Below are 14,977 nucleotides of genomic sequence, written 5' to 3' on the forward strand. Positions count from 1 at the left end.
TATATTAACAATAATACTTTATTATATTGATAGAGTGCCTATGCAAAATTAACAAAAGAGCAAGGACATTGTTAAGAATGTAAGTATAATTCCAGACATTAATTTACAAGTCTGAGCAGGGTTTGCTCAGCCAAAACAATGAAAGAAAAGATGAGTGGGGGCCCATTCAAATCATGACGAATCAAATCTTGACTAGTCTTACAACGCAAAGCAGATGGAGTTTTGTGTTTTCTAAGTGGGTGACCCCACTTGATTGAGTGAGGCAGGCTTTAGAGGACATGAATGGACATGACAGGAAAAGCCGTTTAAGCATTCATTCCCCGTCCCTCAAAAGGACGCGGTATCAAGGTGTCATCGGCTTTCCCGATGCTCGTTCCAACACGGCAGACGCCGTACCGCCAGAGGAAATCACACCTCATCATCTTCATCATAAAATGCATGGTGGGAGTCCTTGCTGGGGAAATGCTGTAATTCCTCCTAGATGTGTGCATGTTTTCAGAGAACCAGTCCCTCATAGGCTGACCGCTCAGCCTCGGGCGCCTCCCTCTGCAGGCGTAGGTGCTCCAGCGTGTTATGGAAGTGCTTGTTGATCTGCTCGCTCTCCTCGCTGGCCTCAAGGTTGGGGAGGTCCTCCCGGATCTTCTGGATCAGCTGGTTGAGAACCTGCACCGTCACCTACGCCCGCAAAAGGTCGAAAAAAAAAACAGCTCAGAAAGAAATACACCCCAAAGCGGCAAGGAAGCACTGATCTTCTCCTCCATGGTGATAAATGGACAAACAGAACCGAGGCTTGGCGGAAGGGTCTTACGGCATCGTTTTCCCTCTCGTAGAAGCAGATGTATCTGTTGAGGATCTCGATGAAGAGCTGCACTTGCAGCGAGGGGTCCATACACTGGTTGGCGATCTTCAGCGCTTTCTTCAGGCACTCCATCACACGTTTGCCGTCTCGGATCTGATGCACAAAACGGACCGTGCTTAACATTAGCCTCCTGAGCTTACTACTATGATAAATATGCTCTCCAAATAGCCTAAGCCATTTCAAGACCCCCAAAGTGCTCCTAAATCCTTTAAATCAGAGCTCCCCAACCCCCTTGTCCGCGAACCGGTACCGGTCTGTGGATCAACTGGTACCGGGCCGCGTGGGCTGCGCCCGAAATAATGTTTTGGAGATGATTTAGTTTAATGGTACGCGCACACCGAACGCGAACGAGGCAAAAAAAGCGGAGAGTTTTGTATTGTAGTCAATGGAGTTCGCGTGACTGGGCGCAAATGCACGTCGGGGGACGCGATGGACGCGAATGGAGCGAAGTGAATGGCCGAGTGCGGTCACGAGAAACGAAATTTCACCATTTGCGTGAAGTTTTTTTTTTTTTTTTTTTTTTACTTTTTCCACGTTTCGCGTCGCGACAGCCAATCAACTTCGGGAACATTCAACGGCTCACGCAGGGGGTAGGAATGAATCATGGCGGCCGCTTTGCGGTCACCGGGAGCGATCCAACACGGCCAGCTGAGCTTTCAATACAAAACAGAGCCAAGAAAGAGCACTCACCTGTCTTGTAGAAAGACGGAAGCGAGAACTTGGGACAACTGGTATGTGCAGCGTTTGCTTCACTTAACAGCTGTTGAACCGTAGTTACTGTGCTAAGCTAACGATAGCGCAGCATTGTCAGCACAATATTTAGCCCGGTCTCGGCCACTGCGGGATTGCGACATTGCAAACTTTTGGCGCCGCCTCGGGCCGCTGTTTATATTACATATATTACATACATAGTGAGAAGGATGATGTGCCTTTTAGAGTAGCCAGCCCCCTCACAGAAATCCAGAAACTGTTTTAAGATTAATAAAAGAAAATATTTGAAGGTTTTTGTTGGCAATTTTATTTAAAAATACTTTTTAACATTTAATTGAATCATAATTCTATTCTTTGAAACTCCGTATTGGTCATGTCATTGATCTAAAACAATGGTGTCAAACATAAGTACCGCGGTACAAATGGAGTCTGGTGGAATCTGGCGCGCGAGACGGTTTTGTAAAGTATAAAAATGAGCTTTTTTTTTTTTTTAACAATAAATAGAAAAACTTTACATGTTTTATGACTAATAGTAATGTTAATGTTTCATGATTAAGTGATGTTGTCCTTGTACAATTAAAGTCATTTTTAAAAATAAAAACATCTGAAGTTGTTTTAAAATTATATAAATATATACCATGATTTTATTGGTGCGGCTCAGTTGGGTGTAGATTTTCGCCTTGTCAATTCTTCAAATTTTTACCTCTGCATTTCAGTTACAAATATACTTTTTTGATATGCTGTATATGCTTCAATTTTGAAGCAATTTCTATTAAGACAAGGCACAAAAACTGCAAGTTTTTTTTAACCCCCAAATTGTTTTTTTTTGTTTTTTTTAATCAACAGAACAACATATTTTCAGGTTTTTGGTAGTAATTGTGAAGGGAATCTTATATTAGGCTGTTATCATTGTGCTTATTTCTTGTCTAGAATTGTGTGCATTGCTATCCATCTATGCAGTCCTAGTTCATCTCGTCCCAGTCCTTAGATAAAGCTGTTGATGCAGGAAAGTGTGAGCTGGGACCTTGACCCAGCTGTTGGTGCCGCCCCACTGGCACTTTTTGTTATGTCTTGTAATGTGCAATGCTTTGCTGAATGAATAAAAAACAGGCAGGGACGCTTGAGCAAGGAAAAGGTGCTATTGGCAGTGCATGAGTAGGTACACCAAGCTCTTCTCCCTTTGACCGGGCAGAGAAAAGTCAATCTTGGCTGGTCTGTGTTAAATCTTTTTGGTGCTTAGCAGCTAGGCTTGTCCTAGACTTCTTTTAGAGATTTCTCTGACAGTAATTTAATTAAGTTTAATATTTAAGCCTAATTATATTCTTTGAAACTCGATTGGCCTTTGTATTGATCCAAACATTCTTTGAATGTCATCAAGAGGTATTTTTCCCCCTTTCTTCATAGTACTTTCCACAATTTGTATTCTTCATTTCTGATTGTTAATGAACTTTGACTGACTTATCTGATTGCATTATTGCAGTTGTCTTTAGCGCAGCTCCATCTAATGGATGCCAATGCAAGCCCAGCCACTACTGTAACTTCTATTCTATGGATCTCATAATTTGGTTCTCCCTAGGTTATGAATCCTGTTATAAAATAGGGCATTCGTTGAAGGTGCACCTTATAATCCGGTGCACCTTGCAGTGTGGAAAATACAGTATATATTTATTTTAAGAGATGACAAATCACATACCAGCTGTGGTGGCTATTCCCTTTGCTGAAATTTGATTTGCTGTGTAAAAAATGAGCTACCTCTTGGTGGTTCTTGTCTGTGCTGCGGCCGGACCAGAAGAGGTGCGCGCAGATGCCGACGGCGCGGCACTGGTCGGGTTTCTTGAGCAGCTTGGAGGCAGCCAAGGCGCACTGTGTCCTCAGCGGCTCGTGGTTCTCTTCGCTGAAGCACTTGGTGCGCTCGAAGGTGCCGATGATCAGCGTGATAGCTGCCAGCTGTGCTTTGGAGTCGCTGATCTCGTCCTCATACAGCGAGAAGGCCTGCCGGGTACCGCCAGTACCGTGTCAAAGCAGGCGCCAATCACATGGCGCATCAGTAGCGTGCCGGACGCAGGGCCCACCTGAGACATGAACTCGTAGGCCACGGTCTCGTGGTTCTCAAAAGCGATCTCGCCAGCCGCCAACGCCCCCTGCAGGAAGAGTCGCAGAGGCAGCTCGGCCAACTCGGCCTTGATCAAGGCGCTGATGGTCTGGTGGGCGAATGAGAAGATCTTCTGGCACTTCTTCTCCCACTTGTCATCCTGGAGGAGGCACAACATAAAAAAATATATAAATAAAAGGATTACGATACAAGTCCTTTTTCCAGAGATTTTCCTTCTTTATGTCATGGGGACAGGCAAGCCTAAGACCAAAACAGAAGCAAAAGACAGTAGCGACACGGATGATCAAGCGCCGGAAGGGGCTGACCACCGAGGAGTTCTCCTTGTATCTGAAGGCCAGCTGGTAGGCGGCAAAGACCAGTGGTGGGAGCGTATATCGGATCCTTTGGTTTCCACCGGCACCAAAGTGTTTGCGGGCTGTGTTCAAGATCTGTAGGCAAAAGTCCACACGTCAAGGGAACGGCAAGATCCAGCGGATGGCGCTGAACGAGGCGGCCCCCACCAGGTACTGCTGATCGGGATCATCCGAATGCAGAAGATGGATGAAGCGACCCACGAGGCTCTGCTCCTCGGCAAAATCCTCAGGGTCCTGGTCGTCCGCCGGCTGGTCGGGCTGGTCTTGGATCAGTGTGGACACCAGGTTCAAGATGCCGTCCACCTGTTTCGGGCCGGCCGGGGAGAGAGAACTTTCTGTGAAAACGCAATCGCATATCTTGACATGCTCCAAACTGAAAAACAATAATGACATTACTCAAAAGCTCAAAAAAATGAAATAAGTAAAAAAAAAAATAAACAAAAACAAAAAAAACCTTTTCATTTACTTTTTAGCGACAGCAATAAACATTGTAAATGCTCATTAGTTGTCAATACTGACTGCACTGCTAGAAGTGTTTTGAAAATAAAAAATCTCTTCTAAAAAAATAAAACAATTGCAGAACATTTTTTTTTTGAAATATTAATAAAATAATATTAAAACATTAATATTAATTATCATTGCGCTCTGCGGCGCAGTGAATAGCATGTCCGCCTCACAGTTAAAAAGACCCAAGTTAGAATCCAGCTGGCTCTGGCCTTCCTGTGTGGAGTGTATGTCGAGCATGTTCTCCCAGAGCCTGTGTGGGCTTCCTCCCACATTACAAAAACATGCATGGCAGGCAAATTGGACATACTAAATTGTCTTTAAGTGTGATTGGGTGCGTGAGTGGTTGTTTGTCTCTGTGTGCCCTGCGATTGGCTGGCAACAAAAAATTAATAAAAATCATTAAAAACAGATATGTAACAGTTAGTGACAGAAAGCAAAGTGAAAAAGCTTTTTTTCCTCCCCCCAGCAATTTTTCAAACCTTCAAGGGAGTTAACAAAAATAATATCAACATGTCATAAGCTCTTCCTTTGGGGCAAAAGATTATCATTCCTAAAACCTTTCCAATTATGTAAATAAATAAACGTTCATTAGTTGGCAACACTGACTGACCAAAAAAAATCATAAACGACACTACAAAAATTCTCAATATCTTTAAAGTGACAATATGTAAGATTTAGACCATTTTTAAATATAAAAACTTGCAAATAAATGTGTTCTGAACGACTAACAATATGTTTTAAATATAATTATACACTTAGTTATAAAATTACATGGGGGGGTGGCACACCTCCAGAGGTTGTAGTTATGGACAGCTGGAGGAGGATTGTGTATTGCTGCATTTACTGTAATGGCCCTAAAGCTCCCACGGGTGCATGCAAAAAAATGACAAATACCCCCTTTAAATGTAATAATAAAGTACAAGTTAAAACTTCAAACCCCAAGAGCAAAAAATTTGCCAGGAAGAATGACAGAAAAAAGGATTGCGGGCGGGTGTGCGACCTGCTCCTGGGCCCCGACGGCGGTGCTGTAGTCCAGCGTGTTGGCCAACACGTAGCAGCTCATGCTCTTGCGAGACTCGTAGTCAAAATACTCAAAGAGCGGCGGGAAGTGCTTGAGCTGCAGAACAGTCAGCACGTTGTTGTACGTGTCCACCGGGATCTTCAGCAGACGTGTCAGCTCCTTGGACACGGCGCTGCTTGTGGCGATGCTGCCGGACACAGCAAACATCCCAAGTGAAAAATGTGTTTTAATTCTTATTTGCTAATGAGATCAGGCAAGCAAATATGACCCCTTATAGATACAAGACTAGTTGCCGGTCTAGAGCTGCAAAAACAGAAATCTTCAATTTTGACAATTTGACCATAATATTTCGAAAAAGCCAGATCCGGCCCGCCACATTATTTGATGTGGCCTGTGAAATGCTGATTTGTCTTCAAGTTTATGGCTAAAATACCAAACTTGCAAATTGTCTTCAACTTCGAAAAATTTGGAGAAGAAAAATTTGACACCCCTGAGCTACGATACGAGACAAACATCGGACAGCAAAAAATCAGGCGAATCAAAAGCGTAGGGCTATAAGCTTCTTCAGAAGCATACTGTCCTGTCACATACTGTTCCAAGTTGAGCTTGTTGAAGATCTCCACGGTGCTCTCCAGCACTTTGTCCACATAATCCACGCGTTCAGGGTAACATTTCATGGCTAGATTGATGAGCGACACCTGCAGGGAGACCACGTCCTCCGACGGCATGTCCTGACGCGACTGCAACCAAAACACACACACAACAAACTCACAACAACAAAACAGGACCAAGAAAATGGTGCTGTTTGTATTCAACTATCGTCCACCATGGAAATGAAAAGGACATTTAACATTGACACTCACTTACCTTGCTTTTGTTTGTTTGTTTGTTTGTTTAAAGGTGATGTCAATGTTCTATGCAGTGAATTAAGTTAACTTAACATGTGGTAACCATTTTATTTATTAGGGCCCGAGCAGTGACCGCTGCGAGGTCCCTATTGTTCCTCTCCGGAGTATTAGGGCCCGAGCAGCTACTGCTGCAAGAGCTCTCTTGTTTTTCTCCGGATTATTATTATTATTATTATTATTAGGGCCCGAGCAGCTACCGCTGCGAGAGCCCTCTTGTTTTTCTCCGGATTGTTATTATTATTTACAGTGCAGAACTTTTCCATTTTTGAGGGCCTAATGCACGAAGTCACCAAATTTTGCACAGTGAAAAATTTGATATTTTTGTGTTTCCCAAAACAATGCAAAAAAAATGGCTCTGCAGCGCCACCTAAGGTCAAAAATGTGCAGCTGGTCCCGTCCCGTTTGACCTAGAGCTACGAAGATTTTTAGGCATATGTAGAACCTAGAGCCTACAAAAAAGTCAGCGTGAGCCATGTGCTCAGATGTACAGAAAAAGAGTTATGAATTTTTTAATGTGCATTTTTGGCCCATTTTTGCACGTTTGCAGGGCAGCTGGTCCCGTCCCGTTTGACCTAGAGCTACGAAATTTTTTAGGCATATGTAGAACCTAGAGACCTACAAAAAAGTCAGCGCGAGCCATAAGAGTTATGATTTTTTGAATGTGCATTTTTGGCCCATTTTTGCACGTTTGCAGGTCCCAAACTGCTCCTTGTTGCTCCTAAACGCTTACCCAATCGCCTTCAAATTTGCGGTGGTCTATAATCAGACATAGGGGCACAACTGGGCAAAATTTGGTGAAGATCTGCTGACATATATGATAGGGGCGTGGCTTCAAATTATATGTTTAATTTTTCCTTCGCCAAGAGGGACAAAAACCTTAACTCTGATGAACTAGCTTAAAAAAATCTAAAACTTCATAGACACATGGAGACTTATGCTTTTAACACCTTTGAATAATTATTTTTTAAATAGCTACTAGCGCCGCCTAGTGGTTGATTAAAATGTCATATTTTACACTTTCATGTATTGTGCTCAATCTGTTTAAGTAAAAGAACTGAAAATTGGTCAGAAGACCATTAAGACATGGAATATTAAGGTTTTAAAATGTTACGACTTTTCGATAATGGGCGTAGTCTGCACGCGACCTCAAAGTCAGATGACTCGCCAAAACAAAAAAAGTGGCTGTAATTGGCCCCAAAATGGCCTTATGAGTGGAAAAAAGCCTCTCACTCCCGGCCCGTTTGACCTAGAGCTACAAAAATTTGTAGCCTTACGTAGGACCTCGAGCCCTACAAAAAAGTCGAACTATGTGCTCAGATGTACAGAAAGAGAGTTATGGATTTTTGAATGTGCACTTTTGGCCTGTTTTTGCTCATTTGCAGGTTCCGAACTGCTCCTTTTTTCTCCTAAACGCTTCACCCAATCGACTTCAAATTTGCTGTGGTGTTTTATCTGACTGAGAGGCACAAGGTTTCAAATTTTTGTGAAGATTCGCCATCAAATATGTTAGGGGCAGGGCTTCCTATTATGCCTTTGATGTTTACTTCGCCACATGTGACTCATACCTGTATAACTCAGCTGTACAAGCTTAGAAAAATCTGAAAATTCACAGACACAAAGGTTTAAGCCCTTAACACGTGTTTAATATTTTCTTCAATTGCTTATAAGGCCACCTAGTGGCAAATGAAAATGTCAGTCTGATGTCTCGCCAAAACGAACAAAGTTACTGTATTTGGACCCAGATGGTCTTACCTTTTCTAAACTTTATATATTTGATGGGATTCTAATGCGGAATACACCTATCAACGTATTTTTTGTTGTAGTGCGAGCGCCACCTAGTGGCAGGCAAAAATATAGCATTTTTTAAACATTTTTATGTGTTTAGCTGAGCCCTTTGAAGTAATATCGCTAAAATTAAGTCTTGACAAGCCTCTAGACAGCCCTGCTGACCTCCACCAAGTTTTACGAAGTTTCGATAATGGGTGTGGCCTCTACGTCCATTTTCATTTGAAATTGAAGTTTTATCGGACCAGTTAAAGCTGCTGTAGTTGGATCCAGATGATCTGATCTTCTCACAATTTCACACATTGGATAAAAATCAATTCCTGAATACATCGACAAACTTATATTCCAGTTTAAAGCTAGCGCCACCTAGTGGCTGCAAAAAATGTCATTAGTCGAAAGATTACAGTCAATCCTGTTTGGTTTGACCGACAGCTATGAAACGTTTTAGGCAAATGAAGGACTGTAAGACCTACAAAAAAGTCAATCAGAGTGATGTGCTTGGATGTACAGAAAAATTGTTATGAATTTTTTTAATGTGCAATATTGCCCCATTCTTAGACATTAGCTGTTCTAAAACTAGTGCTTTTTTCTCTTAAACGGTTCACCCGATTAACTTCTACTTGGGCATGGACTATTAGCAGATATTGCGGCACAAATATGCCAAAAATTGTGAAGATCCCACGACTTTAAGATGTGGGTGGAGCTTCAAATTATTTTGAATATTTCCTTTGCCAAGAGTGACAAAAACCTTAATAACTCAGCTGTTTCAGCTTTAAACCATGTGAAACTCTGCAGGGACTTTAAAAGTCATGCCCTAATACAGCCATGTGATAAACTTCCAAATCATTTACAGCGCCACCTAGTGGCGGACAAAAATATCATTTTTTACACTTTCATGTGCTGTGCAATGCCTGTTTGACTAAATGAACTCAAAAGTGGTCAGAAAAGCTATGACACAGTGGAAAATGAAGGTTCTCAACTTTTATGACTTTTCCATAGAGGGCGTGGCCTCTATGCCAACTCAAAGTCCGATTTCTCGCCAAAACGGTAAAAGTTGCTGTAATTGAACCTAGATTATGTGATATTTGCAAAACTTCGTATATGGGATGGGTGTCCAATGTGAAACACACCGACAAGCCTATTTTTTTTCATAGTACGAGCACCACCTAGTGGCAGCAAAAGATAGAGCAATTCCTTAACATTTTTATGTATTCTGCTGAGCCCCTTGAAGTGGTATCCCTTAAATAATGTCTGAAAAGCCATTGGCCACGCCTAATGCCTTCCACCAAATGGTACGATGTTTTGATAATGGGCGTGGCCGATACGACAGTGTAAAGTCACACAACTGTAACGAGAAAAGCTGCAGTAACAACCCACATTATCCCACCTTCTCTAATGTCTACAAACTTGATAAGAGTCCTGCAATGAAGTCATCTACAACTAATTTTTCATCGTTCATAGTCCTTGTTTATACCCCGACCTGTTCATACCCCAACGTGCACAGATCTGCGAGGGCCCTTTATAGCTGCTTGCAGCTCTAGTTATTATTCTTGTCCCAAATGAATTCCATTTTTGAGGGCATAAACATGCACGAAAAGTCACCAAAATTCGCACACTCATCGGGCCTGCTGTAAAATTTGGTATTTTGGTGTTTTCATACATAAAATCTAAAAAATTGATTTTTAGCGCCACCTAGGGTCGAACACTTCTCCTTGGTAACGGCGAGTTTCACCTAAAGCTATGAAATTTTTCAGGCATATATAAGACTTAAAGACCTAAAAAAAAGTTATAGAACGCCATGTGCTAGGATGTATAGAACCAGAGATATGAATTTTTTTATCTGCATTTTTCGACCGTTTTTGAATGTTTGCAGGTACCAAGTTCCTCTTAATAGCTCAGAAACGGTTGACCCGATCAACTTCAAATTTGGTGTGCTTCATTATCAGCCATAGGACCACAACTGAGCAAAATTTTAAGAAGATGGGCCAACATATATGATGGGGGCGGGGCTTTAAATTATGTGTTTCAAAGCCTACTAACTCCAATGTGTAAGCTTAAAAAAAAATCTGAAACTTTACAGAAAATTTACTAGGAATAGCTTTAAATTATCTGCATGGTTAATTTTCAAATTAAATATCGCATCACCTATTTACAGACAAATATGTCATTTTTGAAACTTTTATGTAATGTGCTAAGACCGTAAAAGGAAATAACTGAAAAGTTGTCCAGTTTCCAAATTTGTACAGAAATTTTACTAGTCATAGCTGTAAATTACCTGCATGGTCGATTATCAGCTTAATGATAGCGCCACCTAGTTAGACAAAAATGTCATTTTTTAAACTTTTATATGTTGTGCTAAGCCCGTCAGAGTAAATGTACTGAAAATCTGTCCGAATAGCATCGAGACTTGGAGATTAAAGGTATCCAAATTTTATGACTTTGTGATAAAGGGGGTGGTCTGTATGCTACCCCAAATTCGGAGTTTGCTCAAATCAGCAAAATTTACTGTAATTGAGCCCAGGTGATTATAAAACAGCAGCCAGTTCCGCCCCGTTTGACCTAGAGCTACGAAATTTTTTATGCATATGTAAGACCTCAAGACCTACAAAAACATGACAGAGCGCCAAATGTTAGAATGTACAGAACCTGAGTTAACTGTTAAATGTAGCATTTGGCCCAATTTTGTACATTTTTCAGTACCAAAACCCTTGACCCGATCAACTTCACATTTGACGTGCTCCATTATCTGACACGAGTGGCACAACTGGGCAAAATTTCGTCAAGATCGGCTAACATATATGATGGGGGCGGGGCTTCATAAAACTTGATTCAAATATCCTTAACCACCAATGACAAAAACCTTAGTATTTCAATTTTTGCACTGTGCTATTCCTGTTTGTGCAAATTAACTGAAAATTGGCCACAAATAGCGTTGAGGCATGAAACATGAAGGTTCTCCAGTATTACAAATTTTTGCTTATGGGCGCGGCCATTACGTTGCCTCAAAGTTTGATGTCTCGTCAATACCAAAAAGTTTCTGGAATTGAACCCAGATGGTCTTATCTTTTCTAAATTTCATATAGTTGACGGTAGTCCAATGTAAAACACACCTACTAACCAGTTTTTTGTCATACTGCGAGCGCCACCTAGTGGGACCAAAAATGTCATTATAGTTGAAGGATTGCAGCCAAACCCAGTTGGTTCGCCTTACAGCTATCAACATTTGTAGGCATATGCAGGACCCTAAGACCTAAATAACAAGCAAATACAGCCATACGCTAGGATGTAGAGAAAAAGAGTTGCATATTTCTGACTTTGCAATTTAGATGCATTTATGGCCTTTTGTAAGTCTTCCACTGCTGCAGTCTTCTCTTACACTGTTGACCTCATCAACTTTCAATTTGGCCTAGATCATTCTCAGACTTAGAGGCACAACTGGTCCAAAATTAGTCACGATCCCATGAATTATATGATGGAGGTGGGCTTTCAGAACATGAAGTCAATGTTTCCTTCGTCCAGATTGACAAAAACCTTTATTATTCAGCTGAACAAGCTTTAAAATATCTAAAAATTCAGAGTATCATTTAGACTCATGGTCTAAATCTTCAACATGACACATTTCCAAATTACCAATAGCGACACCTGGTGGCAGACAAAAAAGTTAAGTTTTACACTTTCATGTTCTGTGTTATGCCGGTTTCAGTAAATTCACTGAAAATTAGTCAGGAGAGCGATAAGGAACATTATGAATCTCAAGTTTTATGACTCTTCAAATTTGGGCGTGGCCTTTACACCGAAATCCAATGTCTGGCCAGACAGGTAAAACTTCAAGAGAATCTTCTCTAAATTTCATTTCATCAGAGAACAATGCTAAAGACACTTTTTTTCCTCGTAGTGCAGACGCCACCTGGTGGCAGCAACAAATTACATTTTCAAGTATATGTTCCTTGTTTAGCCTGTCAAAGTAATATCACTGAAAATTTTTCAGACAGGCCTTCAGACACGCTTAATTTTTTCCACCAAAGATTACGATGTTTTGATAATGGCCGTGGTCTATTCAGCAGTGCTCATTATGACGATTTATCGTAACAGTAAATGCTGGTAATAGCTGCTTGCAGCTCTAGTTTATTTTATTTTTTCCAATCAAACTCCTTGCCTCTGTGTACTTGCTCACTGGTATTCACCGGCGAACACCAATATGCAATAGTTTGCTCGACGTGTTTTCTGCCCAGCGCTTCCATGCGGTAAAGAAATTCCAGAAGGTATGCGGTGCAGAAAATCTGGTAATCTGGTCAGCACGGACACCGTACGAAGTGGCGTGGTTGCCGAAAAGATGCGTGGAACCCAATTCCATAAGCTTAATGGTGTCTTAACCTTGCGTTTGCCCCCTGGTGGTAGGATGACCGAAAGTACTTGATTTGACATGGGTGGCTTTTTTAATGTTAATATCGCCGACTTTCATCTTAATTAATCTTGGCAGCCAATATCGTGATCGCAATTAAATTTCGATTAATCGTACAGCCCTACTTTCAAACATTTTTTGAAGGTAATTTGTGGAACACTTGGTTCACACAAGGCAATTTCAACCAGCAGTGGGAGCCTCCTCTCGATGTGACTTACGTATACTTTGTGGCTAGTCAATCACGTTTTCATGTTCGCTTCCTGGTTTGTCGGCTTGAGTTACGGCTGTAAATTACCGCAGCTATCGTTATGCTACTTTCACGCAGCATTTTTGGTATCGTTCGAGGTAGAATGAACAGTGCATCGAGCTAAAGTGTGGGTCAAGAAAGCAAACCAATCGAACTTTCCCCCCGTTCAAACATATGAAGTAGGCTGTCTGGCAGTTTTTTGGCTTTTGAAAATGACTCTCAGTCGCATCAAATGACAAAATCCACTTTGCGCTATTTATTAATACACATAATCGCTGAAAGATTGATTTGAAATAAACAACTATCTGGCAGTTCATTTCAAATCAGTCATCTTTCAAAATATTGTTGTGCATTTCTACTATAAACAAAACTTTATATAATCTATAAACATTGCTATTCACCAAAAGATTTTGATTTTATACATTTTAGAAGTCATTTCAACACATTGATATTTTTGTTCAAGGTTATCATGTCATTCTGATATTGTCCAATACCTACTCTCAAACATTCAAAAGAATTAAATGTTACAATTGTGAGTGATAATTCTCTCGATATGCTCAGAGATGAACAGACTGGCACACAATTCATGCTTTGCACATACTGTACAATTTAGAAGCTCCCTTGAAAAGTTTATTTTCATCTCTCGTTTGTCATAAATGCACAGAGAAATATTATTTTTCATTTGGGCAACATTTTTTACATTTTCGTTTCATCTTATTTTATGATGTAAAGTGATGAAATTTATAGCTAACTTCAAAGAGTAGCGGTGGTACAAGTGTTTTTTAAGTGGAAAAAGGAATGTTTTTTACAAATCAAAATGTAGTAAATGTATTAAAAAAAATAAAAGACAGTTTCCCTGTTTATTGTAACTCAAATTAGCAGTTGTCCAAGTGTTTTTTAAGGGGAAAAAGGAATGATTTTTACAAATCAAAATGTAGTAAATGTATTAAAAGAAATAAAAGACAGTTTCCCTTTTTATTGTAACTCAAATTGTGTGATGTTTCTTTGTAAATCAATAGATTGAAGCAGAACTCATTTTTGATCGAATTGAGTAATTTTGAGTCGAAAATCGATTCTGAATGGAATGGGAGACCCCAACAATCAAATCAGACAAAAATTCCTGCTCCTAATTTTGTCCTTTTTACTGCGCAATTTTTGGGATATTTCTGTCAGGACTCATAGATTTTTAGTATTGCGAGTCCCAGGGGGTCCAACACATTTCTAAGGTAAAATAAGTACTTCTTTGGTGTAAATTGTTGGTGGGATGTGTGCAGGAAACGATTGAAGATGAAAAGTGGAAGACCACAGTAAACATCAATGCTAAAAACTATTGTTTCGTTTGTGGGCAAGCCGGCATATTAATAAATGGTAAAAGTGCATGACAAACTGCAACAAATCTGGTAGACATGACTGGTTGTGATAACATATTACATTACAGTTACGTTGGCGCGAGTGTTGGTGTTCTCGTTTCTCATTTTATATAACAACAACTTTTGTATCTTGATTTTTATATCTTGCATCTTGATTATTTTTCCGCTGAGGCATTTCGTAAGCTGAAAGAGGCGTTCGCAAATAGAGGTACCACTGTAATAGACCGACAAGTAACTCTGAAAGCCCAATATTCAATCTTAACAACAAAATACACTTAGAGTGTGCTATTTCTGCAAAGGGAGTCCCATAATATGAGCACGTTTTTGCCACTCAAGTTCACCAAGTCCACTACCTGGATAACTGTGGCCACTTGCTGCGAGAAGATGTCAAAAAGTTTGATCTCCGCCGGGATCCCGGGTCCATCTTCTCGGTGAGCAAACAGCGCCAGTCTGAAAGGAAATACACGTTATCAAGTCACTATGTTGAGTGACTGTTGAGCCCCCTTTTTTGACAGTGCACCAGCAAATCCCAACTTCCACTGGTGCAATATTTGGATGATTCTTTTTTTTTTTCATGTGATATTCATTAGGTCTTGACGAACGTGCCTCTAAAGAGGGCCAAAAGCGCCAAAGAACTTCCTCGCGTTTCCAAAAATGTGTGAGTTGGGCGTGTCGAGAGCCTCTTTGCGTTTTGTACTGAT

The 14,977-nt window shown here is 40.7% G+C and overlaps 1 protein-coding gene across 2 annotated transcripts in view; it reads right to left on the minus strand.

Moving 5' to 3' along the window:
• Nucleotides 1-14,977, minus strand: part of vps35 (VPS35 retromer complex component) — a 24,687-nt gene continuing 9,710 nt past the window's right edge. The window contains exons 9-17 of one of the 2 annotated variants that reach the window (XM_088413380.1): nucleotides 14,630-14,726; nucleotides 6,156-6,304; nucleotides 5,544-5,751; nucleotides 4,184-4,339; nucleotides 3,992-4,111; nucleotides 3,643-3,822; nucleotides 3,323-3,562; nucleotides 809-952; nucleotides 1-675 (exon numbers count right to left, since the gene is read on the minus strand). In XM_088413380.1, the coding sequence (XP_088269506.1) occupies nucleotides 496-675; nucleotides 809-952; nucleotides 3,323-3,562; nucleotides 3,643-3,822; nucleotides 3,992-4,111; nucleotides 4,184-4,339; nucleotides 5,544-5,751; nucleotides 6,156-6,304; nucleotides 14,630-14,726 (1,474 nt within the window). In that variant the 3' untranslated portion in view covers nucleotides 1-495. Of the gene's footprint in view, nucleotides 676-808; nucleotides 953-3,322; nucleotides 3,563-3,642; nucleotides 3,823-3,988; nucleotides 4,112-4,183; nucleotides 4,340-5,543; nucleotides 5,752-6,155; nucleotides 6,305-14,629; nucleotides 14,727-14,977 lie in introns of both variants that reach the window. The other variant, XM_088413379.1, reaches the window with a different exon arrangement.

This window comes from Hippichthys cyanospilos, chromosome 4, assembly GCF_059441005.1.
Source record: "Hippichthys cyanospilos isolate Australia breed blue-spotted pipefish chromosome 4, RoL_Hcya_1.0, whole genome shotgun sequence".
In the NCBI taxonomy this organism is placed as follows: Eukaryota; Metazoa; Chordata; class Actinopteri; order Syngnathiformes; family Syngnathidae; genus Hippichthys; species Hippichthys cyanospilos.